The sequence below is a fragment of the Grampus griseus genome (assembly GCF_964374135.1).
Source record: "Grampus griseus genome assembly, chromosome: 9".
NCBI lineage: Eukaryota > Metazoa > Chordata > Mammalia > Artiodactyla > Delphinidae > Grampus > Grampus griseus.
This window is the reverse complement of record NC_139003.1, coordinates 74708164-74729069: the sequence shown is the minus strand read 5'-3', so window position 1 is coordinate 74729069 and position 20906 is coordinate 74708164. Positions and strand designations below refer to the sequence as shown.

Genomic DNA, 20906 nt, shown 5'->3' with positions numbered 1-20906 from the left:
TGGAAGCAGTTTGTATGAGAAAAGTTTTTGGATTTAGCTGACTCCAAGCGTAATATGAGCTCTTTCTGTGAGACTTGATTTACTGATATAAGAAACTCAACTAACCCTAAGCAGGATAAATTCAAAGAAAAACACACCTAGATTTATCATAGGCTGCTGAAAACCAAAAATGAAGAGAAAGCTTCATATAAGAAGATTTAGGCTTCATATAAGCTTATTTCAGATACCTCATGGCACGCATACATTAGATGATTCACTAGAAGAGCTCACAGGATTCAGGCAGTTACACTCACAATGCTTTATTACACTGAAAGCATGTAAAGCTGAATCAGTAAAGGAAAAAGATGCATCAGGTAGAGTCAGGAGGAAACCAGGCACAAGCTTTCAAAGTCCTCCCTCATAGCGATCACATGGGACACACTTCTTCTCCTGAAGTGAACTGCAGCAACACACGCAAAGTATTGCTGACCAACTCACTGAAGCTGACATAAAAAGAAATAGAAGAATTTTAATAGCTCTACATCTATTAGAGAAATTGAATTCTTTGGGTAGGCAATCATTTCTTAAATGGGGCACAGAAAATACTAATCATGAAAGAAAAAATGGTAAATTGGACTTCATCAAAATTAAACCCTTCTGTTATTTAAAAAATACCATTAAGGAACCAAGAGGGTGAAGTAGAAGTATGCTCTCACTCCCTCTTGCGAGAACACCAGAATCACAACTAGCTGCTGGACAGTCATCGACAGGAGGACGTTGGAACTCACCAGAAATGATACCCCACATCCAAAGACAAAGGAGAAGCCACAATGAGATGGTAGGAGGGGTGCAATCACAGTAAAATCAAATCCCATAACTGCTGGGTTGGTGACTCACAGAGTGGAGAACACTTACACCACAGAAGTCCACCCACTGGAGTGAAGGTTCTGAGACCCACGTCAGGCTTCCCAACCTGGGGGTTCAGCAACGGGAGGAGGAATTCCTAAAGAATCAGACTTTGAAGCCTAGTGGGATTTGATTGCAGGATGTCGACAGGACTGGGGGAAACAGAGATTCCACTCTTGGAGGGCACACACAAAGTAGTGTGCACCTCGGGACCCAGGGGAAGGAGCAGTGACCCCATAGGACACTGAACCAGACCTACCTGCTAGTGTTGGAGGGTCTCCTGCAGAGGTGGGAGGTGGCTGTGGCTAACTGTGGGGACAAAGACACTGGCAGCCGAAGTTCTGGGAAGTACTCCTTGCTGTGAGCCCTCCCAGAGTCCGCCATTAGGCTCACCAAAGAGCCCAGGTAGGCTCCAGTGTTGGGTTGCCTCAGGCCAAACAAACAACAGGGAGGGAACCCAGCCCCACCCATGAGCAGTTAAGCGGATTAAAGTTTCACTGAGCTCTGCCCACCAGAGCAACACCCAGCTCTACCCACCACCAGTCCCTCCCATCAGGAAACTTGCACAAGCCTCTTAGATAGCCTCATCCACCAGAGGGCAGACAGCAGAAGCAAGAAGAACTACAATCCTGCAGCCTGTGGAACAAAAACCACATCCACAGAAAGAGAGACAAGATGAAAAGGCAGAGGGCTATGTACCAGATGAAGGAACAAGATAAACCCCCAGAAAAACAACTAAATGAAGTGGAGATAGGCAACCTTCCAGAAAAAGAATTCAGAATAATGATAATGAAGATGATCCAGGACCTCAGAAAAAGAATGGAGGCAAAGATCGAGAAGATGCAAGAAATGTTTAACAAAGACCTAGAAGAATTAAAGAACAAACAAACAGAAGTGAACAATATGATAACTGAAATGAAAACTACACTAGAAGGAATCAATAGCAGAATAATTGAGGCAGAAGAACGGATAAGTGACCTGGAAGACAGAATGGTGGAATTCACTGCTGTGGAAAAGAATAAAGGAAAAAGAATGAAAAGAAATGAAGACAGCCTAAGAGACCTCTGGGACAACATTAAACACAAGAACATTTGCATTATAGGGGTCCCAGAAGGAGAAGAGAGAGAGAAAGGACCAGAGAAAATATTTGAAGAGATTATAGTCGAAAACTTCCCTAACATGGGAAAGGAAATAGCCACCCAAGTCCAGGAAGCGCAGAGAGTCCCATACAGGATAAACCCAAGGAGAAACACGCTGAGACACATAGTAATCAAATTGGCAAAAATTAAAGACAAAGAAAAACTATTGAAAGCAGCAAGGGAAAAACGACAAATAACATACAAGGGAACTCCCATAAGGTTAACAGCTGATTTCTCAGCAGAAACTCTACAAACCAGAAGGGAGTGGCATGATCTACTTAAAGTGTTGAAAGGGAAGAACCTACGACCAAGATTACTGTACCTGGCAATGATCTCATTCAGATTAGGCGGAGAAATCAAAAGCTTTACAGACAAAAGCTAAGAGAATTCAGCACTACCAAACCAGCTGTACAACAAATGCTAAAGGAACTTCTCTTAGTGGGAAGCACAAGGGAAGAAAAGGACCTACAAAAACAAACCCAAAACAATTAAGAAAATGGTCATAGGAACATACATATTGATAATTACCTTAAACGTGAATGGATTAAATGCTCCAACCAAAAGACACAGGCTGGCTGAATGGATACAAAAACAAGACCCATGTACATGCTGTCTACAAGTGACCCACTTCAGACCTAGGGACACATACAGAATGAAAGTGAGGGGATGGAAAAAGATATTCCATGCAAATGGAAATCAAAAGAAAGCTGGAGTAGCAATACTCATATCAGATAAAATAGACTTTAAAATAAAGAATGTTACAAGAGACAAGGAAGGACACTGCATAATGATCAAGGGATCAATCCAAGAAGAAGATATAACAATTATAAATATATATGAACCCAACATAGGAGCACCTCAATACATAGGGCAACTGCTAACAGCTATAAAAGAGGAAATCGACAGTAACACAATAATAGTGGGGGACTTTAACACCTCACTTACACCAATGGACAGATCATCCAAAATGAAAATAAATAAGGAAACAGAAGCTTTAAATGACACAATAGACCAGCTAGATTTAATTGATATTTATAGGACATTCCATCCAAAAACAGTAGATTACACTTTCTTCTCAAGTGCGCAGGGAACATTCTCCAGGATAGATCACATCTTGGGTCACAAATCAAGCCTCAGTAAATTTAAGAAAACTGAAATCATATCAAGCATCTTTTCTGACCACAATGCTATGAGATTAGAAATGAATTACAGGGAAAAAACATAAAAAATGATATATGCATAGATGTATGTGTAGAACTGTACACTTAAAATGTGTACATTTTATTGTGTATAAATTATACCTCAAAGTTGATTTCTAAAAACTAAAAAAAAAATGTTGTGAGGGGAGGTAGGAATTAAAAACAAGCATACAACTCTTTTGAGAAGTTTGAGTATAAAACAAAAGCAGAGAAATGTGGAAATAGCTGAAGAGGAAATAAGGTTGAGAGTTTTTTAGGGGGAGTGAGTTAGTAGAGAGGGAGAAATTTAATTAGGGAGAGAAGGAGGCTCGTTGGAGCAATTTCTTTAGGTAGACAAGAAAGGTTGGTTGTGGTGTGTAATTCAAAGGATTGACCGCAGATAGGATCATGGACAGTTCATTTATAGTTAACAGAAGAGAAGATGGAGTATAAAGATACAGATGCTTTAAGATTGGTAGACATTTGGGAGTTTGTGGAAGTTCTCTTCTGATTGGTCAGTGAAGTAGGAATTAAAATCATCAGCTGAGAGTAGGAATGGGGAGATGGTTTTGGGGTTTTGAGGATCAGGTAGAATGCACGAAACAATTAAATAGGACAGTAGCAAAGTGAATGGACTATGGGGAGGAGGACACTGCATGATTACCAGGCAGCAGTAAGAGCTCGAGTCAGGTTCCTGGTCATAAGTTTTAGGTGTTGTTTTAGTTGTTTTCTCCACCTTGTTCAGCTGCATGGGTGCTCACATGGACTAGGTGGAGAGTTGGATTTTACCAAAATTATATTTTTGCTAAAGGAGTAAAACTAGTAAGAGCAAAGGAGTTGAGGGAGCATATTTAAAATGGTGATTATAATTGACTAAAGAATTTGAAATGGGTAAGGAGAGAAAGGAGAAGGTTGGAAGGTGACATTAGATTCATGTATGGTCAAAACGTTTTGGGGTCTGAGTACATAAAAGTGTGTGCCGAAAAGATAAGAGGAACAATCAGAGTGGGTAATGACAAGGACTAGGGTAATGGTTCTCCAAGTATCATCTTGAGACCTCTCGGGGTCCTGAAGACCCTTTCATGGTGTCTGCAAGCTCAAAACTATTTTCATAATAATGAAAATATGAGTAGACTGTGGCTACATGATAAGTGATGACTAATGAAATATGTGCTCATGTGTTCTTGTGCTTTTAAATTTTGTTTTGTTTTTGAATACAGTAAATGTCAATTGGATTAGATCCTAGAACAGAAATACATCAGAGCCTCAATAATGTTTTAAACAATTTTAGATTTATAGAAAATTTTCAAAGATAGTACAAAGAATTCCTGTATACCCCAAACCCAGTTTCAGTTTCTCCTAATGTCATCTTATATTACCATTGTCCATTTGTCATTACTATTACTTTGCTATTAACTAAATTTCAGACTTTTTTTTTTATTACTATCTCTTTTCTTTTCTAGGATCCAATCCAGGAGACCATATTGCATTTAGTTGTTATGTCACCTTAGTCTCTCTGGTCTGCGAGTCTCAGCATTTTTAATTTTTCATGACCTTTTAGTTTTGAGGAATATAGGTCAGATATTTTGTAAAACATTCCTCAAATTGAGTTTCTTCTAATGTTTGTATCATGATTATACTGGGTTTATGGCTTTTTAGAGGTAAGGTGCCCTTCTCATCATATCAAGGGTACATGATATTCACATGACATCATGGGTGATGTTAACCTTGATCAAGGCAGTGTTTATCAGATTTCTCCACTATAAAGTTACTGTTTTCCTCTTTCCATACTCTCTTCTTAGGAAGGAAATCACCATGTCCAGCCCATTCTCACTGGGGAGGCGGCAGAGACTAAACTCCTCCTAGAGGGGGAAATACCTATATATATTATTTGGAATTCTTCTGAAAAAAAGATTTGTCTCTTATTCTCTAACATTTATTTATTTGTTTAGTCATTTTATTTATATCAATATGGACTCATGTATATTTATTTTATACTTTGGGTAATAATTCACTACTACGTTATTTGTTCTGTTGCTCAAATTGTTCCAACTTTGACCATTGGGTGTTCTTTCAGGTTGGCTCAATATTTAAAAGTGTAAATGTTTGGTCTAGTTCATGATAATAGGATTGAGTTGCTGAGGCCGGGAAGAAGACAGTATTGTTGTAGGAGATTTTTAGGAATTCAGAGTTCAGGGAGTGAGAAGGAAGAGTAGTTTCAAAACATGACAGTGAGCCAGAGCTAAAATCATCTAGAAATGAAAGGGAGGAATTGAATGATAGATGACAGCTTCATGAGTTTCGGAACAGCGTTGGGTGGATGGTTCGAGGGGAGAGAGGGAGAATGATCTGAAATGGTAATATTACCTCTAGGGCCAGTGGTTTCTTCCAGGGCTATGAGAGGAAAAGCAGTCCTCTTTGAGAAGATTGCAGGGAAAGCAGTGTCTTCAGAGAAGAGTCAGGCTTCTTGTTAGAACAAGAAGAAAGTGATAGTGAGAGAACTGTTGAAGATATAGAGGATTTTGCTGGTAACAGATTGTCAATTCCAGAAGGCACAGTAAAAGAGAACCTCCTTCCAGTATTAGGATGGAATAGGAGATGAAGGTAAAATAGAGGGCCTGCAAAGAGTTACGAAGATCAGTGTGCAAGGGCTGAGTGTAACCTGGGAGCTGTAGTTTCCTGTGGTTCCTGACATCAACAGCGGGGAAGGGAAAATGACTTTAGTCCTGGTGGAGGCAGGTAGTGGTGGTGAGGCTGTGAAAGTTCCTGGGGGGTGCTGTTTTGAGGTCTCCCTTTTGAGCTCTGCAGAGGAAGGCAAAGAAGTATGGAGAGGGACAATTTTACTGAGTATTCATGTGAACTCAGTTATGCAATTGAGGGCTTCCATTTGATCTCTATCAAGTGAATGATAAGAGGCCTGGAGCTGTCTGGTGTTACTAATGTATATATAGTATATACACAGAAAACTGCACAAAACATAAGTGTTCAGCTTGATGAATTTTCACTAGATGAACACCCCTGTGTAACCAGCACTTAGATCAAGAAACATAATATTACCAGAACCCAAGAATTAACTGCCTCAAGAGCAACCACTCTTCTGATTTTTAACAAAATTGATTAATTTTGCCTGTTCTAGAAGTTTATATAAATGCAATTGTATAGCAGTACTCTTGTTTGCCTTCCTTTTCCCAATATTGTGACATTGATGTAGTTATAGTTTGCTTATTGTCGTTGTGTAGAACTCCATGTATGATATACTATAATTTATCCATCCTACTCTTGATGGACACTTGGTCTCTTTCTAGTTTTTGACTGTTTACAAAAACTGCTGCTGTGAATGTTCCTGAACATATCTTTCAGAGACATATATTCACATTTCTGTAAGATATATATATATATTTAAAATTAATTTATTTTCGGCTGTGTTGGATCTTTGTTGCTGCACGTGGGTTTTCTCTAGTTGCAGCAAGCGGGGGCTACTTTTCATTGCAGTGGCTTCTCTTTGTTGCGGAGCATGGGCTCTAGGCTCACAGGCTTCAGTAGTTGTGGCACGTGGGCTCTGTAGTTGTGGCTCGCGGGCTTTAGACTGCAGGCTCAGTAGTTGTGGCGCACGGGCTTATTGCTCCTTGGCATGTGGGATCTTCCTGGACCAGGGCTCGAACCCGTATCCTCTGCATCGGCAGGCGGACTCTCAACCACTGTGTGACCAGGGAAGCCCAAAAAGGGCTATTTTTTATCCTGAAAAAATAAAATGCATATCTCTCAAGTAATTCTTCATGTATGAATAAATGAATTAGTGAATATATATTTTTTTCTTAACCATTTTTTTAAATGGAAATTAGACAACAGAAACATTAGAATGTATTCTTTGCAAGAACCTGTGTTGTTCATTATGAAGTATCTGTATACTTTGATAGACAGCTGAGTAGAGGCTATACAAGTTGATATTCTTTGATAATAATATTGCATAGTAATAACACTTTTATTGCAAGGTACTGTAATAAGTGCTTTTATTTACATTTTTTCATTTAATTCTCACAATAATCCATTGAAAGTAGGTACTGTGGTTAGCCCTATTTCGTGAATGAAAAAAGTAAGGCAAATAACCTGCCCAAGGTTATACTATAAGTAAGAATAGAATCAGGATTCAGTTTCTGTCAATTCTGTCCCGGTTTCTACTACATGATAATGCTGATTAAAATTAAGAAGGCTAATGCAGGGTTTGTGCCTGACTTAGGAGGTTAGGAAATTCAGCTAGAGCTAATAAAGTTTCCCCTCAAGAAACAGTTTTTAAGTTCATTCTCCTATAGATGGATGGGTGAAGAAAACTACATTGTACTTTGACAGAAGTTTTGCTTGAGATAAATTTGTTTTGCATTTCCTTTAGCTTCCTTTTTTCTTATTTATACTTAAGTAAATTCCAATCTTATGAATAACTATTGTTAAGACTAAGGTCATTATCTTGGATATTACCACTTTTACTTCTGTTTTATGACTATTAAGCTTTCAGGGAAACAAGTGGCTTGCCTAGATAGATTGTTACTGTAGTAAAGAACTGAAATATAAGCAGATTAAATTAATGCTTTCTATAAAGTTAGTTTTGGATGCACGTCTTTTTATATTTTCAGTTTTAAAATGTTTTTCGCAGTTTTCTTTTTTTTAATGAATTTATGTATTAACTTATTTATTTTTGGCTGTGTTGGGTCTTCGCTGCTGTGTGCAGGCTTTCTCTGGTTGCGGCGAGTGGGGGCTACTCTTCCTTGCGGTGCGCGGGCTTCTCATTGCGATGGCTTCTCTCATTGCGGAGCACGCGCTCTAGGCGCGGGGGCTTCAGTAGTTGGGGCACGCAGTAGTTGTGGCACAAGGGCTTAGTCGCTCCGCGGTATGTGTGATCTTCCTGGGTCAGGGATCGAACCCGTGTCCCCTGCATTGGCAAGCAGATTCTTAACCACTGCAGCATGAGGGAAGTCCCTCTACAGTTTTCTTAAGATGCATTATCTACTTGGAATTATTTAATTGAAACTAGGGGAAAATGTCCAGTATGTTTTGCAGCTGGTATTACTAAAAGCTGAATGAAAAATTGCAGAGCCAATTTCATCATGTTATGATATTTATACTTTTGTCAAAATTGTTGCTTTTTTTTTTTTTTTTTGTGGTACGCGGGCCTCTCACTGTTGTGGCCTCTCCCGTTGTGGAGCACAAGCTCTGGACGCGCAGGCTCAGTGGCCATGGCTCACGGGCCTAGCCGCTCCGCGGCATGTGGGATCTTCCCGGACCAGGGCACGAACCTGTGTCCCCTGCATCGGCAGGTGGACTCTCAACCACTGCGCCACCAGGGAAGCCCAAATTGTTGCATTTTAATGCTTGTTTGTGCACATTGGTTTTGAAATGAACCCAGTAATTTATGTTTGAAACTGCTTTAATTTCACAAGTAACAAAGTAGCTAAATTTTATAGGATTACTTCTATTCTTGGTAATCTGACTATAAAGAAAATATATTCAAAATTTTAACATTTTTCTATGTTAATTTTCAGGTTGAAGGTTTAGAACAGATGTGGAAAGATGTTCACTTCAGAGAAAGGGGTTGTGGAGGAATGGTTGTCAGAGTTTAAGGTAATATTTACTGTTTTAATATAATAGTTATATTCCAGAGAAGTTGTGTCTGTGGTGTAAATTCCAGTGACTTTTTTTTTTTTAATGGCTAAAAAGCTAAATATCTGTGGAAGCAAAACAATGTTCCAAAAAATCTTATTAGGGGATTATTTACACATAGTAATCTTTCCTAGGAAATTGATTCCTTTTTTCACCAAGTAGTTTAGTTTGTTTTCTCCCTTTTATGGCAACACCACAAAGAATGGTTAAAGTCTCTGAAAGTTGATGTCATTCTCTCCAACCAGCATGAAAGATTCACTGTTGAAATGTTTCTCCCAATTTGGGGGGCACTGGGAGTGGGCAGATCAACGATGAGGAGGAGATGGGAAGATATTTGCCCAACTTTCTATCAGTGCATCTTTCTCTAGTTGGCTAACCCAGTGCCTATATAAGCGGTATATAACTCTTGGTTAGTTGATGAAGAAAAATAAAACTCTGTTTTCTTGTCTCATGAACTCTTCTTTATGATAGTTAAAATAGTGTTCCTTTAACCAGTTAACTAACTTCTTTTTGTCCCCTGGGTCTTGTTGTTACACATAATTATGTGAGCTTCCTGATCATGAACCACAGGAAGGAAGGGTTTGGGCTGAAATTGTCATTTTTTGTCCAGCCAAGTTAGCCCAAGGCCTCGGACAAAAGTCAGACTTATTGGCTTGTTTCAGTGAGGCAGACTATACAATAGGTACCCTGTAGGCATCTCACCAAACAAAGGAAAAAATAAAATTGTTATAGGATTTTCAGAAAAGGTGAAATTTAAACGAAACAGTATTTTGATAGACTCAAAACAAAGCAGAGCTATGTGTAATGGGGTTAAAATCTGACCTGGACTGTGAAGTGGACCCAGGGTCATGTTGTCTTGGGAACTACAAAGTTAACATCTGTGTGGAATGTTCGGTTCAGAAACCCCTTATCTGAAGCCTGCTTCTCTGTGTCTAGGTGACTTAGATCCTCCTGCCAAGAGTGGGATGTTTCATTCTTAACCGATATATGTTTAAATGACAAAGTTCTTGATATCTATGATTTTAGATTACAAGGCTTCTCACTAAGTAAGAATACAGTAGTCATTCAAAAATGGAGGTTATGACACTTTTTAGCTGCAGTATGTCCTTGAGAGAAGCAATGTTTCCTGTTAATTTTGTAGCTGGCCTTACCTGTCGTTTTCTCATCCTGATGAATGACAAAGGTTTTCATTTTCTCAGCTTTTATAGTTATGAATTGAATATCTTTCTATGGATCCCGTAACTCATCATAAAGTGATGTAGTTATACATGCACTTATAAAAGGGCACTGTATATAGTATACATATTTTAATAGTTTGATTAAATCTGGTGTGTGCCTTTTTTTCTTACATATGTTGTCTTTGTGTTTTTAAGCTTTTTTCCTGCTTCAAGAGTGTTTAATATGGTTCATTACCATGATTTTTTTTTTTTGGCAAGTTGATTAAAATTGTCAAGTTTAACAGTTGAATACTACTTCTAGGGCATCCTTATATTAATGATGAAGTAAAATTTGCAAAAGCAATTAGAGCCAGTTAGCCGTTCTTTACTATGGGAGTTGTGTCAAGAGGGCTCGATAAAGGATGTGAGGCTTAGGGGAGGATCAACTATTAAGGCAAATAATGAAAATCATGACTAATTCTCTTCCCTTCCCATCTTTTTGTTTATTTCTTTCCCTTCCTGCGAAGGAAACTTTTCCTTGAGAGGAGGGGAGTAAGATCCTGGGCCCCATGAAATAAAAGGTTATTTAACTTTCCCCTAACGCGCCAAAATTAAATTTACCCAATTTTCAATCAATTTGACATAACAAATGATTTAAATTATTGTCAAGTATAAGGGAAGATATTTCCTATTCCTTGGTTAATTTGGTAGGCATTTCTGAAAATTATTTTGAATTGTGTTAATGTGTGTTGAATTCAGCTCTGTTTATATTTGATGAAGAGATTAAGGTTACCAGACAAAATCAGCAGCATAGTAAAAGCGATAGAAGATAGGAAAGTGCATGAGAACAAATCTCCCAAGTATACTTTTATAATTGAATATATTGTCTTTTGAAATGATTTGTGATGTTAATTATGTATTTTGGTGAAAATATTTAAGAAATAAAGTTTAGGGATCATCTATCTATCTACCTATCTATCTATCTATCTGTCATCTATCTATGCCTCTGCTTGGTTGTTTAATCTAATAACCGTCGTGCTAATAAGGCCAAGGTCATCATGATTAATAAAGTAAGTGGTACAGAGTACATGGGGCTGAGAAGTCAGACACCCTTTGGTCTAATCATAATTTTTCCTCTAGGTGGTTTTACGATGTTGGACAAATCACATAACTTCTTTGGGTCTCAGTATCCTCACCAGAAAACCTGAAATAGGTGGTCTTTGAAGATGATTTTAGCTGTGCACTGTTCCATGGGTACAGTCTGAACTCCCAACCTCATAACGTCACTCAACATTCTCTCAAATGCACAAAGACAATGCAGTTTGCTTTGGGCAATTTTTATTTCTTTTTTCTTCTTTGCCTTTGGAAAAACTAGTATTTACTCTAGCTATGGGCCCTCATTAATATTCTCTTAGTATACCAACAAAGAGAATTAGACTCAGACTTCATTATTTTAAGGTTTCATGAATAGTTAGTTCAATCTCTGTCTTTACAAATATTTATTTGTAAAATATTATCTTTTTCAGATTGTATTGTGTTTTTCTTAATGTTATATATAGATTTATCCGCCAAATTTTTGATTTTCTGGTAGTCACTGAATCGCAATATGTGACTCAAAATCTAGTCTTATGTGTAATGTTGTTGGTCAGAATTGTTTTATTTATTGGTTCTCCACCCATCTGTCCATCTTCATTAATTCTCTTCCACCCAACCCATATCACTTCCTTATATTTTATAAAAGCCATCTGCCAAATGATACTTTAGTATGAAGCATCTGTCTTCTTCAAATTTTGCCAAGACTAATTTCCTACCATAATGTCCCGTTATAACTTCTTTTGTCTCCAGTTCTGCCTTCTGAAAAGTGAGAAAGCTTAGCTGGTATTTAAGAAGGCAAGTACCTTTGAACTAGTACAGTGTAAGAAAATTTAAAGGTTTGCTGTCATAGTATTGAAATCCATAGGCTCTTTTAGATCTTAAGGTTTTCAAAGCACTGTTCATAAACACAGCAATTGTATTTTCTCTCCTTCTATAGACAAAAGTAACTTTTCCCACATTCACAAAATGAAATAATGACAGAATTGTGATAAAATATAATAGTTCACTACCCTAATTTTTGGGAGATCCTTCCTCTCATTTAGCAGTAGTAACCTAGGCCCAGGATATTTTCTAGAACTTGTCTTTTCAGAAAAGAGCTGTCCTTTTGCTTTTGGCTGTTTCACAAAAGATATTTTACCTCATGAGGGTTAATTGGTACATAAACTGAAAATTGTAGTTCACATTTTTAATGACTCTTCCAGTTTTAGCCTAGATAGTGTATGTAATAATGTTTCAATTCACTAATCATTTTTTAAGATTTATTTTTCAATTCACTTGGTTTAAAATTTTATGTTTAGACACGCGTGTGCACATGTGCACATACACACACATATATGAATGTGTTTTACATGTATACTTAGGTTTGTTATCATTCAGGTGATTGGAGATCTGTTGTTTATTTGACTATTATTCCCTTTTATATAAATTCCATCAATATTAGGTTTACTCTTGATCAAATAACGGAAATGAAATGTTGCCTGGAGATCTTTTGCTACATGCTTTTGAAATACTGAAGAAAGCCCTAATCTCCTCTTTGTGTAAGCAGCTGCAGTGAAACTCCCAGCTTCCGTCCCCCCCAACCCTGGAAGAATTGTGGAAGGTTCCCAGATAGTTCACATTTACTTACCATTCTGGTAAACAAAACTATCTTAATAAATTAAAAAAAGAAGCTATTCACTCATATATCCTAAGGTGAAATGTGACCTATTTTTAAAGAATCTACTGAAGAGTAAACAGTGACAGTATTTATTTCTTATTTTGTTCATCTATATAAATGTCTTCAGCAAAGATTTGAGTACGAGGCTTTGTGCTGTATGCTGTGGATGGAGAGATAAGATAGTTCTTGCCCTCAAGGAGTTCACAGTAGGGTAAAAATGAACCAAATGTCCTTATTATAAAAATTAATGCTGTTTAATTTTCTGTGTCTATTTATGCACACACCCACCTATATACACTAACCATAACCCATTTTAAATCATGAAATACTAGGATGTGGGACATGTAAGAAATAGTGTATATCTTGGCATGACTGTTAGCAATATCTTGAGACATTATATCTACTGCAGGATTAACATTGTTGATTAATTGGTTGATTGATAGAAATAATTTTCATGGGAAAAAATAATGACTTGGGAGACAGAAGTTGTTAAGGAAGGGGTATACTCTAGAAGGATAGGTTTTTATCATTTGTTATGATGAAGTGGGTTTTTGTTTTTTTGTTTTTCTTCAGATTTCCCTACTACTTTTATCCTAAACCGTCTGACTTACTACTGGAGTTTTATCTCTTCCCATTCCTCTCTGGTCATAGTGTCCTTTCTGAAAGGGTGGCTCTGTGATTAGTTGCTGCTATTTTAAATGGAATTAAGAACACTAGTTTGTTGGTAGTATGACTATCTTTTTCTCCAGTTCTGAGAAGTAAAAAATTTCCCCCCAATTCTGTAAAGTAGAACAGTCTTACTTAACAGTCACAACATGTAACTCAGGAGTTACTTTGATAGATGAGCTGTGGCTTTAAGGTTTGAAACATTAGATCCTTATATAACATGTTTATTAAGAAACAGGATAAAATACTGCTAATAAGATTGATAACCTGTATAATGCTACAAAAAATGTATCTCTGGCTTTACAAATGATTTGTATTCTTATTTCTAACCCCAAACTGTGATCAAAGATGAAGTGCTGAATGTTAACTTATGTCCCTGTTGATGTTGAGGATTAAATATATCTTTTATTTTATTTTTACAATTTTTTTGTTGAGATATAATTCACATAATGAAAAATTCACTATTTTAAGATGAAAATACAGTGGTTTTTAGTGGTTTTACAATGTTGTGCCACTAACACAAGCATCTAATCCTAGGACATTTCCATCACCTCCAAAAGAATTCTTCCTTCTCCCAATTCCCTGTCCCCCAATCTCTGGCAACAACTAGTCTGCTTTCTGTATTTGGATTTGTCTGTTCTGGACATTTCATAAAAATAAAATGTATTTTTTAAAATTTGTTTAGACACTACCAGAAACATCTTTACCAAATTATGCTACAAATTTGAAAGACAAGAGTTCTTTAGTTTCATCTCTCTATAAAGTTATCCAGGAGCCACAAAGTGAGGTAAGTACTCTAACAGTTTATTGTGCTAGTAGTATTCATTTGATTGATTTTTTAATTTGTTACTGTGAAAAATAACACATATATTAAAAAGGGTGAGAAAAGTATAGTTTAAAGAATTATAATATATATTCTGGAGTGTTTAGCTGATTACTTTTGAGAAGTGGATAGAGGGATAAGAGAAGAATACTTTATGTGCAGAAAAATGGCAGAATAAAAAAAATTATAATAAAATGAGCTCCAGTGTACCATCACCCAGACCAAGAAATAGAATTATTACCATATTCCAAAGCCACCTCTGAACATGTTCCTGCTCATCTACCTATGCATTATGTATGTAGGTATCTGTCTATCTATCTATATATCTATCTTACTGGAGATAGCCTTGGAAAGTCTGGGTCACTGCATTCATTTATTCATTCAGCAAATATTTGTGTGCCCATTATGAGCCAGCTGCAGTGCTAGGCAACAGAAAATCAAAGATGAGTAGCACATGGTCTTTATCCCGTAAGAGGAAAGGGAGGAAATGTGTAAATACATGCTTTCAAGGCAATGCCTAACTGAGTCTAGATGGATTTGCACATGTTTTCCAGGTGTGGAAAGTAAAAGGACATTCCAAGCTGTAGGGATAGTATATGGAGGCCTGAGAAAATATGCGGAATTTGAAGAGTAGCAAGTAGTTTGGTCCTGCTGGTGTCTTTCCCAGTCCTTTCTTCTTTTCTCTGCGTGCCCCTCCACCCCACCCCGCATTTCCTTTTCTTTTTTAGATAGCAAGTTTACTTTGAAGGTGACAAAATGATCTATACTCCAGATTCTGGTGCTTATAAATCCCACCATTCATAGTAGAAATATAATAGGTAAGGATTGGAAATAGTGAGGAAAATCAAAAGGCTTGGCATTCAGATAAAAGCAAATAGGCTAATGCAGTAGTTAACAAGAGATGAAAGACTGTTGGGAACTGAAGCTGGAAAGGTAGGTTTAGGTTGTAACCATGGCGGGCCTAGAATTCCATCATAAGCAGGTTAGACTTTTTTTGTGCTGATGACTTGACCAGTTGATTGTTTTAGGAAGGTGGCTATGTGGAGGACAGATTGGAGAATGGAAAAAATGAAAGCAAGAAGACTAGGAGGCTATGACAACAGTGTAGGAGGGCTGTTGAGAACCTGAACTAGGGCAGTGTCAGTGGGAATGGAAAGAGGTGGAGTAGAGAGGAGGAGTATGAGGTATGCATTCTTTTTATACTTGAGTTTGGTAGGTGAAACGATAGGCTCTAAGACCACTAGTCCTATTATCTAGGGGTAAAACAACTTACACCCTGGCGTCTAGTCCTATGTGGACCTATATGCCTTTGGGATGAAACTATCAAAACTAGAGTCTTTTGTTATTTGAGTAGGTAACCTCTTTTGGAGGGTGTCTAGAATAACCCAGCTTCTACTGATTATTCCATAAAGAAGATTATAAAGATTATGAATTTTAGGTGCTGAAAAAAAGACTAGGGTTTATATTGACAAGACAAAAACTTTAACTGGAATAACTAAATAGAGCAACCTTCCTCCTTCCCAAAGCTACTTAATTTGTATAGTAGCTTGTTTTCTTGAAGGGTTTTAGTTTTTGAAGTATTTGGGTAGAAGCTGTCTTACAGTTTTCCATGTTTATTTGAGAATTATTTTACCAAATGGATCAAGTATAGCTGTGTGCTTTATTATTATTTTTTTTAACAAATTAAGTCTTATTTATCATTTACTGATCAGTATTTTGAAAGACTTAAAAACTATTTCTCTAATGAAGTGTGTTTTAACCAGGCTGCTTTGGATAGAGGTAAATTTCTGGTAGGCTAGTTTGGTTCATAACATTTCTTTCATTCAGATGACAGTGAGCTCTGATGGCTCAGAGCAGTATATCTCAAACTATTTGTGGTGAAGTACCAGTTTAATATTTTTTTTCCAGTCTCTCACAGACCAATATGTGTACCTAATGTGTATGACAAGTATGCAACTCACATCACATGCGAGGTGCCACATAAATTTGATAACCCCTAACTGATCCATACTCTGTTCAATAAGTCTGCTGATCACCCTCTTGGTTATTGCAGCCATATCAAGTTGCTATAAAAGTTTTTAAATATTTCCTCTCAATTTCTGTATTTATATTGTTGAGGACTGGTAACAGTTTGTAGATGGTCTTCAGTCCATGGAACACACTTTCAGAAGCACTGGTTTAGGAGGTTTTGCATGTAAGTTTGTTTTATGTTTTTAGCCTGATGAATGTGGTAAAGACAGTGTGTATTCTGTATTCTTAAAAAGACAACTCAGTCTTTAAAAATGTACTTAGAAGTGCTTCTACAATATAGCAGTGTCTACTTTAACATCATAACCTTCCTTTTGCTCTTTAGAACATTTTGTGTCTTAAAGTGGAGATATTCCCAAAAAGTTGCCGTCATTGTCTTTTGGCATTTTTGAAATTTGGAACGTTGATTCTGCGGTTATATGAAGTCTGGGAAATTTGGTATTTGGATTTTACAAGTAGTACTTTTTCATTATTCAGTTAAATTCATTTGATAAATATTTATTGAAGACATATAGTGTGCCAGAAATCACTTAGAAATGTAGCAGTGAACAAAACAGAACAAATTCTTTTTCTTATAGATTAGAACTTGTATTCTGGTAGGTGAAAGAAACATTAAACAAATACCTAAATGTATAATAAAATGTCAGTGATAAAACTGTGAAGATAAATAAAGCAGAGTAGGGGAAGTATGTGTTGGGACTGAGGAGGTGATGGTTGAATTAAGGTCTGAGTGAATTAGAGGAAGAAAACTAAACTGGGGCAAGAGCTTTCCAGAGAGGGAATAGTAAGTGCAAAGGCCCTGAGGCAGGTATGTGTGGCAGGCTCAAGAAACTGTAAAGAGGCAGTTTATGGATACAATGAAATTTCCTTAACCAGTGCTTTTAATTGACTAAGATAGGCATAGGATTAGAGGCTAACAATGCTCAAGTCTGTTATGAAACCAGCTGTTTTTTTTGAAAAAACCGCATAAAATCTTCTAGGCATAGCAATCCCAGAGTGAGAGGAGGTCAGTTCATTGGCTACTGGCACATGAAGAGTAGTGCCCTCCAACTTTTCTGTATCTGTTTCCTACCTGTATTCTCAATTCAAAAAAAGTTTGGAAGATTCTCTTGTGAATTTACCCAAACTTAGCTCTTTTCCATCTTCTATCCCTGCTTTAGTCATTTAAAGGCATTTTTATGATACATTTCTGTTACCATTAAAATTCTCTCTTAAGATACAGCTTCTTACTTATGAATAGATTGTTGTAAAAGTTCATTTGTAACTCAGTTGTTTCAGAATTCAGAATGTATTTTAGAATGGAAAGAAGGTACATGATGTTTAGACCATAAAAAGGCCATTTAGCACATCAAAATATACTTGAGGTGCAGTTCTCTCTTAACAGTATTATGAAACCTACCCACCGAGTATAACAATGTTTTCATGAGAAAATAATTCAAAAGTTCAAGCAAGACACTAGGAATACAGCATGTTCTAATGCTCCATTGCTTGTCTCAAATATATTCAGGTTAGGGCTTCCCTGGTGGCGCAGTGGTTGAGAGTCTGCCTGCCAATGCAGGGGACGCAGGTTCGTGCCCCAGTCCGGGAGGATCCCACGTGCCGCGGAGCGGCTGGGCCCGTGAGCCATGGCCGCTGAGCCTGCGCGTCCGCAGCCTGTGCTTTGCAGTGGGAGAGGCCGCAACAGTGAGAGGCTGCATATCGAAAAAAAAAAAAAAAAAAAAATATATATATATATATATATATATATATATTCAGGTTAGATAAGTCAGACACTGCTTGTGTTTCCCATATTGTATATTGTTTTATTCTTTTCCGACATTTTTCAGGTATGTTTATAAAGGAGTTAGAAAGCCTTGCCTTCAGTCAGACATGGGCTGTGTGATGTTTTTGATTTCAGTTGATAGCTTCTTTGTCTCAATTTCCTTATGTAGAAAGTATACATGAGGGTAATGACATTGTACCATATAATATTGTGGGAATTAAATGGGTTCATATATGTGAACGTACTTTGCAAGCTGTAAAATCCTGCACAGATACTGGTATTTACCTCTAGTGTTTTGATATGCATAATTTCATATAATCTCATTGCAATATATAACTTCTGCATCCCTTTTGAATCTGTCTTCATTTGGTTCTGCTTTCATAAACCAAAACTCCATTTAATTTTAGATTTTAAACCAGTTTAAAAGGCCTTTTGGAGTGTTTTGATTAAAATTGATTATGTGTTCATGCAGCCTATTGAATAAATTTTCAGCATAAAGTTTCACAAGCTTGCAGATAATTTTTAGACTATATTAATTGATTTAATCAAAGCTTTCCGTGGTATTTAGAGAAGACCGATATTACACCACAGTACAAGATTATCGACCCTGGTCCACAAAGAAATTTTAAAACTCCATCCTGAAAGCTAAACATTCCCCTACCAGTCTTTCTTCCACCATCCCCCTCTCCATTCTTCCAAATTCCTACCCTAAAAACTTTCCTTGCTATCTGTGAATGGGGTTACTTTGCCTCTGACCCTGCAGTTTCCTTTTGCCTTTGCCATGCCACAGTGGACACCTGTTGCACTCTGATGACCATTCTGAGAGTGGAAAAATGTTCCTTAACTGTCAGAAGATAGTTTTTCAATAGGAAAGACCAGTTTGATTTAGTCAATATTTATTAAAGTATAACTTTTTCTGTAATACTGACTTTAATTATACCCGGTTTGCTTTACATATTGAACTTTTTTGAAATCAAAACATCCACTTTAGTTCCTGTTCATTCCAATTATTGGCAGTAGAAAATCTGTTTCGTAAATTGACGTCAATCTATTGCCTAAGTTAGTGAAGTGAATGAACTTCCATTCGCTTAAAATATAATAGTAGCCTGCTTGTTTGAAAAGTAGCCCTGACATATTCGTTAATGACGTGTGTGATTATATATGCTTTAAGATAATACTTACCTATAAGAGTCTCTTATCTTGACTTTCTGATTTTTTAAAAAAATGTCTGTTATAAAGATACAGTCAGCTCTGTTAACTGGGTAGCTGGGGGAGTGTGGTGGGGGGAAAAAAAGGCTATCAGTAAGTCCAAATCAAGTTTAAAATAAAATGATAGCAACGTTTAGATCATCCAGGGGAATTAACCATGGTTACAGTAAGAAACTAGACCTAGGGGCTTTATATTATTCAGCTTCTCCCTCCACATACTGGTCATTGCTGTCCCATGCTGCCTAGTTATAACTCAGGAGGGCAATGAGACAGTAACTCCCTAGGACTCCCATTTCAATTTCTCCAACCCTGTAGCCAATCATTTATATTGACATGTTTTATCTGGAAGCAAGGACATTCAGGAAGGAACTTCTCACAGCCTATCTATTTTAGGAATTTTAAAAGATACGGTTTTAATAACAATACTACCTTCGAGTTACAGAATGTTTTAGAGTTTATAAAGTGCTTCAGTATACACTTAGTTTGCAGTTTGGCCTTCCACTAGAGTTCATTACTAAATAGCTTAGCTGTGAATAGTTTTGTGTTTCCAAAAAATGGAAACATTTGTATATTTCAGTAATTACCAATCAGGGAAAACCTTTTATATTTAATACATCAGTGTCATTCAAATACAGTCCAGTCTGTGAATGAATATTTTGTCTTTCTTGCAGTTGCTAGAACCTGTCTGTCACCAGCTCTTTGAATTCTATCGCAGCGGAGAGGAGCAGTTGCTTCGATTTACACTGCAGTTTCTTCCAGAACTGATTTGGTGCTACCTTGCCGTCTCAGCCAGCAGAAATGTGCATAGCAGTGGATGCATTGAAGCTCTTCTCCTAGGGGTTTACAATTTGGTTTGTATTTAATATAGTTAAAATGTTTTCTGACAAAAGCCAAGCATATAACCCTTTCAACAAAAATGAATGCATATTGGCAACTATTTTTCATTTTAGTAAAGCTAATATTTATTTTTAATACATCAAATGACTCGTAGCTCATTCTCCCAAAAATAACTTTCTGGAGGTTGAAGACTATATGGGCATACATACAATTATGTAAATATACATTTTTTGATTGATTGGAGACTAAGAATCAGTCCATTTAAATGATTTTATGGAGGTATCTGAAAATACCAGTGTTGAGTTTTCAATTTTTTAAACTTAAAATCCACTGTGTATAAATTGTCTATTGTGACCTTCACAGACAGTTTGGGAGAAAAGATCTAGTCTAATATCTACCAATGATAATTCTGTAAAATCTGGACTGTCTCCAGACTTCACACCATTCATTTAAAATATATAGTTTGCATTACTAATAGTGTTTGTATATTAAATAGTACAATATTCTAGATACATACTTAAGGTTTGTACTTTTTAAAGTGGAAAAAAAAATTTAAGGGTCATTTCATAATGTATTTCATAACTATGTTAATTGATTTAGAAAGTAGAACTTCTTACATGAGAAAAAATCAATGATTATTACCACACTGCGTCTGTATTTCATCCTTAAAACTATGTTACTTACATTTTAAGGAGAAGGTTAACTCCTAGTATTTGTGAATAATCGATTATCACAGTTTAAGATTTTAGCTGAATTTAAAATTCCTTTCTTCTCAGGTCTTTTTTTTTTTTAGACTAACAGTTTAAATTCAGCTTTTA

General features: G+C 36.7%; 1 protein-coding gene across 2 annotated transcripts in view; it reads left to right on the top strand.

The window, feature by feature from the left end:
- Positions 1-20906, top strand: part of HYCC1 (hyccin PI4KA lipid kinase complex subunit 1) — an 81143-nt gene that overhangs the window by 26333 nt on the left and 33904 nt on the right. For both annotated transcript variants that reach the window (XM_082661643.1, XM_082661644.1), the window contains exons 2-4: positions 8737-8815; positions 14115-14216; positions 19923-20102. In XM_082661643.1, the coding sequence (XP_082517769.1) occupies positions 8765-8815; positions 14115-14216; positions 19923-20102 (333 nt within the window). In that variant the 5' untranslated portion in view covers positions 8737-8764. The remainder of the gene's footprint in view (positions 1-8736; positions 8816-14114; positions 14217-19922; positions 20103-20906) is intronic.